The 11,320-nt window shown below is 41.3% G+C and overlaps 1 protein-coding gene across 2 annotated transcripts in view; it reads left to right on the top strand.

The window, feature by feature from the left end:
• The first annotated feature begins 106 nt into the window (after nt 1-106).
• Nucleotides 107-11,320, top strand: part of CNOT10 (CCR4-NOT transcription complex subunit 10) — a 38,544-nt gene continuing 27,330 nt past the window's right edge. For both annotated transcript variants that reach the window (XM_082193384.1, XM_082193383.1), the window contains exon 1: nt 107-272. In XM_082193384.1, the coding sequence (XP_082049510.1) occupies nt 122-272 (151 nt within the window). In that variant the 5' untranslated portion in view covers nt 107-121. The remainder of the gene's footprint in view (nt 273-11,320) is intronic.

Raw genomic sequence — 11,320 nt, 5'->3', positions numbered from 1 at the left:
ACTCCGGCTGCCTCTGCGCAGCCCCCCCCCTGACTGGGACGTTGTTGTTTGTTGTTGTTGACGTTGACTTGGCGCGTGACGAACCCCCCCCAAAAAAAAACAACAACCGGAAAAGGCGCGCATGGCACGTTGGGCGGAGCTCACAGTCGCCTCAGCGACCTGCCACACACACCTTTTCAGGTGTCTTCGAGCGGCTTTGCTTTCCGGCCAGGTGAGGGCTAACGCCGCTTTCAAAGCATCCCCTGAAGTAGCTGCGACGGCGGGAAGCGAAGGTATCAATTCCGGCGCCTGAAAATGGCCTTGAGAAGGGTTGGGCTGGATGACCCCCGGGGGTCCCTTCCCTACTGTGATTCTGAGAGAGGCGCCACCAATAACCAAGCCCTGCCCTCTATGGAAATCCGCCGCCTCTGGCCTGAAAACACAGGAGTCTTGGAAGCAGTGCTTTTTTCTAAAAAAATAAAATAAAAATGCTTAGGGGTACTCTCATTTTCCTATTCATCTTGAAATACTGCCCCTCAATGAGGCCAAACTTCGATTCACAAAATGTTTAGGGGTATGCATACCCCCAGAAAAAAGCACTGCTTGGAAGTACCTTCCATCCTAACTGTTTCCAGAGGGGAAGCTGTGCCAAGTCTCGTTTGCAGCAAAAGCAAGGAAGAGTCTTTTTGGCTCCTTTCATGACCTGACGGATTCATTACCGCATGATCTTTTGCGGAACAGATTCCAATTCATCAGATGCGTGAGTTTGAGATTACACTCCCTGGTCCGCAGACACTTATGTCCGTAATGAAATTTGCGAGTCTTTAATGTGCAGAGGGATCTTTGTTTTCATGATACCTTAAGCTCAGCAGGTTGCTTGTGGCACATTTCAACCAACACACTAAATATTTTCATGGGTGAAATGGGCTTTAGCGTATGCTACAATAAATCTGTTTGTCTTTAAGGTGCCATCCACAAGACTCTTCCTTAAATATTTGCTGTAACAACAAAATATTTGCTGCTGCCCAACTGGAATTTATAATCAACCAAACCTGAAAGTCTGCCTCTCTTCTAATATGTGAACCTTGCCATTAGCCTGAACCTGAAAAACGTTGATGTCTGAGGTGAAAAACCCAAATGGACCAAACTAATAATTCTCAAGGGTCCCATACTCTAGCACAACCCATCTTTAATAGATCCACTTTCCCACCCTTAATGACAGCGAAAAACTGCTATGTAAGAATGCTGTCTCAACTTGCCTCATGGAAGGACTGCTGCTCTGACAAACTAGATTTGAGTTACAGATAGGTAGCCGTGTTGGTCTGCCATAGTCAAAATAAAAAAATTCCTTCCAGTAGCACCTTAAAGACCAACTAAGTTAGTTCTTGGTATGAGCTTTCGTGTGCATGCACACGAAAGCTCATACCAAGAACTAACTTAGTTGGTCTTTAAGGTGCTACTGGAAGGAATTTTTTTATATAAACTAGATTTGGTTATTCAAGAACAGTTACACGTGTACTGTATCTTGATTACCGAATTGACCGTGGAATTGACTACTGATTTAGAATCATAGAATTGCAGAGTTGGAATGGTCATTTAGTCCAACGCCTCTGTGATGCGGAAATCTTTTCTTCAGGGCATGCACACATGTGAGTGCAGTTCTGGTGCTTTTTTTCACAGTTGGAACACTGGCATTATCTGCTGGAGCGGTGTTTGCCAGTGGCATACATTTGGAGGGTGAAGGAAGTTCAGGTCCAGCGCATGATCTTTTTGTTAGGCTAAGACAGTGGCTGGTTCAAGCTGATCAGCAATATGAACCCAGGTCTCCTCAGCCAAAGTCCAACAAACTAACCAATACCCCACACTTTGCCAGTTCACTATTCTACTGTCAGCTGATACTAAAGCAGGAGTGAGTCAACACAACTGTCTCCATTCTTGCACTGTGCTTGGGGGCATAACTATAGACTATGGTGGTGTGACTATGGGGCTGTCATGATGAGCTCCTGCACTTTAAAATGCACCACTATGCCACTTGAGATGTATATAAATTAAAATATCTATTGCCACAGAGAGAACCTTCTTGTCATGTTAAACACAGTACCATCGCACATATATAGTTTATGCCGCACTGTAAGTTTTAAACCATCTATTAAAATTGTATGTATTTGTTTAATTCAATTTATATCCCACCTTCCTCCCAAAGGACCCTAGAGTAGCAATCTCAAATGGCAACCTCATGTTACTGCTTTCAGCAGATGAAATGACATGGAGAGATGCACAATTAGTTTGATCCTCACTGCTCAGGATTGGGCAAAGCAAGTCTGTCCAACTTCATGCATAGAAAAAGTATTGGAGGGTGAAAGCTGAAAATAATTGTGGATTTGAGAGCAGGGATCCTATTCCGACAAATTTTGAAATATGCTGTGATTGTGCATGCTTCAGTATGCTGACTCAGGATTGTCAAGAGATTTTTTTTGGACACATTCCAAAATATGCCAACACGTTAAGAAATTTATAGTCTCAGCAGCCACTCTGTCCTTCATTATGGAATTGCAACATTGCTAATCCATATTGTAAGATGCTCTTTATATGGTCTTCCCTAAATGAATGTGCATCACAGAAGACTTCTGTGTTTTCAGGTCTAGTTTGAAAATGGTAAGCAATGTTACACATTATTGTAGAGTTTTATAGTTAAAAGCCTCTAAACTGCATGTTATTTCATATACCGGGTGGTGGGTGAAAAAATTATGCTGAGGGCCAGGATTCTGTGTCAAGGTGCTCAGTTTAAATAGAATCAGTAGCATTATTAAATTAAATGTGATTAATTTTAATTTGTGTTGGTCTGCAGTAGTCAAAATAAATTAAAACAATTCTTTAAAAAGATAGTTAAAAAGACTCTACTTTAAAACCTAAAAACTCCCTTAAAAGAATCAAGTCTTCAAAAAAGTTATACGATCTAGGAAAGTCTTTAAAAGAATCCTTCCTTTTGGATTTTTTTTTAAGTCCTTTTTAAAGACTTTCTTAGGTCATATAACTTTTTTGAAGACTTGATTCTTTTAAGATTGGCCACGGTCAATATTTATTTGCATCTGTAGTGTTTATTATGAGTTTGACCAAACTGCAGGAGGCAGTGGAAGACAGGAGTGCCTGGCGTGCTCTGGTCCATGGGGTCACAAAGAGTCGGACACGACTAAACAACAACAAGTGTTTATTATTTGTGGTATATGGGTTAGATCCCCCATCCATGTTGCCCTTTTGGGAACCTCATAAAAATGAAAAATTTATCTGGTGAGGCCACTATAAGAAGCAACTTTAAAAATAAATGAATAGCTAAATCAGGGTGGAGGAAAAGTGTGACGGATGTAGAAACCTTTGGCTGCCTGAAGTAAACACATATAAATATGCCTGGAACAGCACATGATGATAATAAAAGAATCACTGGAGGAAAGAGCTGTGCAGAGAAATGCTGTTTCTAGACTCTTGTATCCTTACAGGCCATTATTCCTTCCTGAAAATATATAGCTAGTGACAGACCTGCCAGATTTCATTCGTTTTGCTAGAGGCATCATCCCTTTTCTCGCCTTTCCTTCTGCATCTATTTATGCTATATTTTAAAAGTTATTTTTAATTGCTTGGCCTTTTTGCAATGGAGGATTTTGCTGCGGTTATCACCGATTCCTCTTGGCTATTTATATATCCTGTCACACTGTTGTTCAGATGGCCATAGCCTTGAAATGTCACTGTTTGCCATTAATGCTTTGGCTTCCCACACACAATCTACTCCCAGCAGAAGCCGAAAAGGGAAAAGGTTTGGTCATTTGTGCTGATTTAAGAACCAGCGCACAGGCTCAGAATCAGCAGAAAGCAGTAGAGGAAAGCAGTGCCTTTGCACATACATTTGTGTCAGAGAGAGAAATGATAACAGTACTCATAATGTTCCTTCTGTGTGGTACAGAAGTGCTATACTAAAAAAGCAATAGTGGAGGAGGGCAGCAATACTTGGGAAAAAGGCAGGCAACTACATACAGTTTAATCCTTACCTTACCCATATTCAGCATGTCTACATTTAAGAGAGACTTAGTAACCAAGCAATTCCATATGCACTTTCCTAAGAGTAACCCCAATGAATACAAGGGGATTTATTTTGAATAAGAATACATAGGATTTTTTGGTTAACAGCACCATCATATACATGCCTACCCAAAATAAGTGTAATTGATCAGGATTATAGCCTAATAGTCATTGCATCTCTCTAGAGACTTTTGGAAACTATAGTTATGTGAGGAGAGGGGTACCTTTTTATTATTTTAAGGATCTCTAAAAGAATATATATATATATATATATATATATATATATATATATATATATACACACACTATATCACAACCCCACAATCTTTATATGTGCAAGGCTCTGTGTTCAGTCCTTGAACACTCCCAATTGAATCAGGGATTGATGGATTGAGTTTACTTATATGCCACTTTTCCACAAAAGGCTGTGCCCAAAGCGGCTTAAAGCAAATGTTCAAAATTTTGAAAAACAGAGCATTGGAAATACAAATAGACAAAATACAGAATATGTCGGTAAATTCAGAAATGACAAAAACCAACAATTTGGCAACACAAAATTCAATATTACAAAAAAATTATTATCTAGGCTTAATTACATAAATACAAAGCAAAACAAGTGTTAACTTGCAACATTTTAGGATGGAGAGCCGCAGGCCCAACCAGGCCTCCCAATTTGGCTTGCAAAGCCATTTTGTCCAAGCCACACCCACCTGCCGCACACCTGATATGACATCAGATGTGGGGCAGGTAAAGACCTGGCTCAGCCAATCAGTAGCTCCCGCAAAACCCTGTACAAAGTGCTTTGCAAAGACCAGTGATCAGCTGATTGTTCGGTCTTGCAATGCCCCTTGCAACTCCTATGTTTGGTTCCTGTTCATACTAGGGGGACAGTGTTTGGTTCCTGTTCATACTAGGGGGACAGTGTTTGGTTCCTGTTCATACTAGGGGGCTGGAGGATCACTAGACATCATTGTGACATCAGGTGATAGACAGGTGGCAGCCCAACCCACCTGTCAAATTAGGCTGGTCAGATCTAGTTCTCCATCCCTCAATTAGATCCTGGGTAAGTGTGATGGAAAATAAGTTACTACCCAATACCTTGAAGGGCCGTTTCTAGCCAGGAGGAGCCAATATGCTGCTCTTCAGTTGCTGTTGGACTCTGGTTCTGATGATCTGATCAGCCCCAGGCAGCATGGTTAATGAGTAGGAATTATGGGAGTTGGAGTCCAGCAATATTTGGCGGCACCATGTTGGCTGCTCTTCTGCTAGACTTTACTGGGCTAGGTAGGACCATCTGAATCTGCAAGTGGTTGCTTGCCACCAATTTAATTTAACCAAGAAATATTTATTTTACGGTTTAGTATTGTTTTTATTTAGAGTTGCATATGTTGGGGGCACAACACCACAATATTTTCAGTGCTTAGGGCGTCTAAAGGTCTTAAGATGGCTTTGGGCTAAACAACTACCAATGGACCAGCCTATCATATTTGTGCCTATCAGCTGCAGTCTTCTAATACAGAATATGTGGAACTGTTTCAGGGACAGCACTATACGAGCACATATAGTGAGCTGCTGTTTCTTGAATCTCTTAATCCTCCCTACCCCTCTCAAGCTTAATCAGAGAATCATAGAGAAGCTTATTTACTGAACACTGTTTAAAGTGCCCTGTAAATAGAGAAGTAAGAGCACAACTCATGTTTCAGAATCCTAAATAAAAGCAAACATTTTAGAAAATTGAATTGTAAATGTGTGTGGCTGACAGCCTAATACAGAATTTACCCAGGTGATCAATGCATTCTGCAGTCACATTTTACTAGTAGTGCAATAAATTTCCAATATCTTCTATAACAGTAGTGGGCAAATTTTGACCCTGGGGCTGCCACTGCCCAGTTAATGTGGCCCATTGCCTAATTTCATATGACTACAAGGGGGGGGGGGCAGGACAGGAAAAAGTAGGTGGCAGAAAGAAAACGAGTGAGAGAGATTTTATTTGAGATATATAGCCCACTGTGAAACAAAAATATTTAGGTGTTTTGTTAAAATTAAAATCATCAGATTTAAACAACACAACACAGAACAACATAGCAAAGTCAGCAACAGTCAACATGTTTTGACAAAATTAGAAATAATAAATTACAATCAAGGAAGTCATTGAAACAATTATTGAATTTTAAATGCGCAACTAATACTCTTCCAAGCAAATAATATTCTACTAAAAACCTAAAATAGTAGGTGGACATTGTCTGGTGCCTAAAATATGGTAGCAGTGGCATCAGGCGCATACTGTGGAGGGCATTTTAGAATTTGGGTGTCACCACTGAAAAGACCCTTTCTCTGGTTGCCAGAAAATGGCTGTACTCAGGAGGTGGATGTACCTCAATAAGTTAATGACCTGTGAGATATAAAATGATGTGTATGCTTGCATTGATCAGTCCTAACAGTCCAGTGATTTATTTGAATAGATGAAGAGGTAAATTAACTACTAGACACTTAATACAAACACTCAACTTATAAACATAAAGAGATAAATCAAAGACAACACATTGAATTTGCACTCTGACTAGTCTGAATAACTGGTTGTCAATTACCTCTTTAGAACTTTATATGGTTGTACGTCAGCGCAATTAGTCCTCTGTGTTGAGAGCTTTGCTATGTTACACCAATAAGCTCATTCACACACCTTATCCTTAACCTCTCTTATACAAAGCAAGTTCCTAGCCAAAATCAATGACCGAAAAAGAGTTCTATCAGTGTCAGGACACCTGAGGCATATTCTCAGTGTGTTGTTGTTGTATATAGCATTATGTGCAATGTGCTTGTGTAACACACACTCAATACACACAGCATTGATGAGGAACAGCTTTCCTGACTGCATCGGGATTTTAAAAAGGAAGTGTGAATAATGAGGGTAGCTAAAAGTTGGTGTATAAAGAAGGAAGTAACTGAGAAATCAAACAACAGAAACCAAGAAGTTTGTGGGTGTGAGCTCTTCCTTTCTCTTTCTCTTGCTCTTCCTTATCCCATTTTCTCCTTTAGTTAGGCTAAGGTATTTGAAGCTGAACACTATTACAATAAATTGGCCCAAAGTACTGAAATATCATCCCCACCAACTAGGCACGAGCCCAACGTGTTGCGCAAAACATAGACAATTATTTTCTGCTTCAGTCAGCTTTTCTTCCATGACCTCACCTTTTAAAATCCTGACTCCACCCTTGAAAAAAAAAGAGCACTTCTCATTCTATAACTGTGTTCCTGCCTGTTACTATTTAATTGGCTGGAAGTACAAAACTGTTTGCAGATCCCAGCTCTTGCTCTTAGGCATTTTCTCTCTCTTTTCATTCTCTTCTGCATGAACCACATTTGTACAGGACACACATACACAAAATGAGAGGTGGTTCATATGTGCTTTGAAGTGCCATGTATGAAAGTAGCTTTGGAGACCAGAGTTCTGTGAGGAGCTCAGAATCCAGGGCCAGCCCACCCATGAGGCTGGTGAGGCAGTTGCCTCAGGCGTCAGGCTGGGGACAGCTGGGAGAGGTGGCAGATCTGGGGTCCCCAGGACAACACCACTCCCTGCCTCCTGAACTTGTCTCTACCTGCTGCAGCCATTGCGAAAACAGGGTGCTGGACTAAATGCGCCATTGGCCTGATGCAGCAGACTCTTCTTATGTTCTTAAATTATTCAGACCAGAACAAACGCTTTGTTGTATATTTTTGCATTAATTAGATTATTTTCACTCCACTTGTCATTTTACCTACCACTAAAGCATGGCATGTCTTTATTAGCCCAGCCGGTTCCGTTTTAGTCAGGGGCAACTTAACAATTGGTGGCGCTGGCTGCCCATGTGCATCCCTGTTTGTGTCAAACGATATAGTCAAGCATCAGCTTGGATGAGCATCGCAGTGCAAAACGGATGCTTGTGGAGAAGGATGTCTGCCTTCGCAGCACACGTTGGAGGCTAATGACGCACGCAGATTTCTCTGGGTCACTAGGTGTCTGCTGCCAAGAGGACAAAAAAAGGCTGAGATGGTTTCAATGGTGTTTGCTCCTGAAGCATGTTTCTTGGAAATGTGAAGAAGATGCAAGTGGAATTGCCTGCTCAAAAAATAAAAAACATCAAGTGTGTTCCTGGTTTTTTTTAAATATGTAGAGCCGGCTTCTTTTAAAAGTGTGTCAGTAGAATCAGTCTCCAGCTATTTTTAACAGCCTCTGAAAGCTTATCAGGCAGATACAGTTAATCCGTTAAAGGATTTCCAGGTATTCATAGCTTAATAAGTGAGCATGATGGAATTTAACCAATAGAAGATTGCTTTTACTTTGTATACACTATAGCTAAAATCTCCATATTTTAATGACTTCTGACAATCAGGTTCATGTCATGGGTGACAACTTAATATTAAAGTGTTATGATTAAATAGGTTTACTATACTTAAGATGTGTTTTTAATTGAAAACATTGTCTTCAGTATTAAAATACATTTTCTTCCCTCCCCCCTCCAACTACTTTCCATTCTCCCAAGATGCTAAATGGGGTTTAACTAACAAGAGGAAAAGAAGATTGTAAATAAGTTGAATGGGTTTTTTGCATCTGTCTTCATTCACTATGGAAGAGGTAGGGCAGATACCTTTTCCTGAACAAACTCCCTCAGGAAGGGAGCCTGACGAATGGAAGCAGACAGTGGTGACAAGAAGTCTTTAATGTTTGATGTTTTATCATGTTTTCTATATTCCATTGGGAGCCACCCAGAGTGGCTGGGGAAACCCATTCTAGGTCTCACTGACAAATTTAAAACTAACAGATTGCTGGGTCCTGATGGCATCCCCCCCAAGAGTTGTAAAAAACTGAGTTGTAAAATTGCTGGACTTCTAACAAACTATGTAACTTATCCCTAAGATCAGCCTCCATACCTGAGGACTGGAGAGCCCAGAAGGTAATGTAGCCGTTGGTCTGAAAAAGGTACCCAAACCCAGCTCTACAAAGCCACCTTTTCCAAGCCACCTGTGCTGTGTTGTTCAGCTATGACTTTAACAGTTTAAAGCCTTGAACAATTTCTCCTGGTTAACTAAATCATCATGGGTTCAGATGGAGTGTACTGTTGGACGATAAGTAGATTTGAACAAAACCAAACGAATATGATTTTGTTATTATGACATTTCTATACTGCCCTTCATCCAAGGATTAGAGGGTGGTTTACAACATAAAAACACATACCATAATAACAAACAAAAACAATAACCCCCACGTCACACACAGTTTAAAAGGCCATACGTTTAATTAGCCAAAGGCCTGGGGGAAGAGGAATGTTTTCGCCTAGCACCTAAAGATATGCAACAAAGGCACCAGGTGAGTCTCCCGGGAGGAGAGCATTCCATAAACACGGAGCCACTGCAGAAAAAGCCCATTCTTGTCTTCCCACCCTCTGAGCCTGTCGTCTCAGATGATGATTGCTGGGTCCATATTGGTTCATATGGGGAGAGGTGGTCCTTGAGGTATTGCGGTCCTGAGGTGTTTAACGCTTTATAGGTCAAAACCAGCACTTTGAATTGGGCTCATAAACTAATTGGCAGCCAGTGCAGTTGGCTCAAAAAACCGCCTTGCCTCTGGTGAACAATCTGGCTGCTGAGCTCTGCACTACCTGAAGTTTCCAAACTGTCATCAAGGACAGCTCCACATAGAATGTTCTGCAGTAATCTAGTGTAGAGGTTGCCAGAGCATAGATGACAGAAGTTAGCTGAAGCTGGTGGAAGGCACTCTGCGCCACTGAGGCCAGCTGATCCTCAAGCGACGACAATGGATCACTGCAGGCCCAGTTCCCTGCACGTAGGAAACATTTGCAGTTGAATCCTTTGTGATGTGATAGTGAGTTCTGATTAGTAGTCCCATTTCTCGTGGAGATATTCTTTCCTTGTTGCATATGCAGCAGCAAAATATATGGATGAGTCTCAACACTGTGGAGATCATGCTTAGGGAGAGGATAAAGGAACAACTATTTCAGGGCTCCAGATCCTAAGCTGGATGCCATTTTTATGTTATTCTTAAACTCGTGATACAGTAATTGCTGTTTTATATAACAGTCATGCCACTTAGCATGACAGCCCTAAAACGTTATAAAAGTAGTGTTGTTGAGAGAGGAGAAGCTTTGTTTATTTTTAGCCTAAGGATAAAATACCACCATTTGGTAAAATTCATAATGTTTTGATGACATATGTGCAATGCAACAAGGAATTAAAAACTTTACTATCTGAATATCTTTGGATTCTTAACTAGGGTAGGGCAGGGGGAGAAACCTCTGGCTGGACACTCGTGGTCATAGCTGATGCCTAACAGGTTCTCCCCTTGTGACTAGAGCTTCTATTAAAAGTTGTTGACTCCTCCGGCCAGAAGTTACCAGCTTAGTCATAACGATTGTGTTCCATAATTTGATTAACCATTATTGAGAAAGAGGTATTTGTTATTTCTTATGGCATGAAAAAGGGACACAGGTAGCGCTGTGGGTTAAACCACAGAGCCTAGGACTTGCCGATCAGAAGGTCGGCGGTTCGAATCCCCGCAACGGGGTGAGCTCCCGTTGCTCGGTCCCAGCTCCTGCCAACCTAGCAGTTCGAAATCAAAGTGCAAGTAGATAAATAGGTACCTCTCTGGCGGGAAGGTACACAGTGTTTTCGTGCACTGCTCTGGTTTGCCAGAAGCGGCTTAGTCATGCTGGCCACATGACCCAGAAGCTGTACGCCGGCTCCCTCGGCCAATAAAGCGAGATGAGCGCCGCAACCCCAGAGTCGGCCACGACTGGACCTAATGGTCAGGGGTCCCTTTACCTTTACCTATGGCATGAAAATACAACTGAGGAAGCCAATTTGATATTTATGTTGTAAATTTGTGGGTAGCTCTACAATCCCATACTCAAATCACACTGGCTGATGAGCTATAGGATTTGCATCAGCAGGTACACCCTCACTATAATGACATATAGGGAGCAAGTTCAGGATTTTCTAAATGGTGGGTTTCTTCTCCCATCCTGGGCTGAGGGAACATAGGATATGGCATCCATTCTGTTGGTGTAGAGGTATTATGTCTCCCCACCTGCTCCCAGTGTAACTGGTGTTCTGGATTGTTCAGTAACCCTTTTATTAGAGTAAGTAGAACACAGGCATGCTTAATGGGGTGGGATTGTGCTGTTTGTGTTTTTTATATACGTTAGCAAGTTTATTTTAGAGCCATATAAAATTTTACACTTGTATAAATATAGTTTTATAGGGTTACATTTATTAT

The sequence above is a fragment of the Podarcis vaucheri genome, assembly GCF_965113315.1.
Source record: "Podarcis vaucheri genome assembly, chromosome: 12".
NCBI lineage: Eukaryota > Metazoa > Chordata > Lepidosauria > Squamata > Lacertidae > Podarcis > Podarcis vaucheri.
Note: the sequence above shows the minus strand (reverse complement) of the source record. Positions and strands in the feature narration are given on the sequence as shown.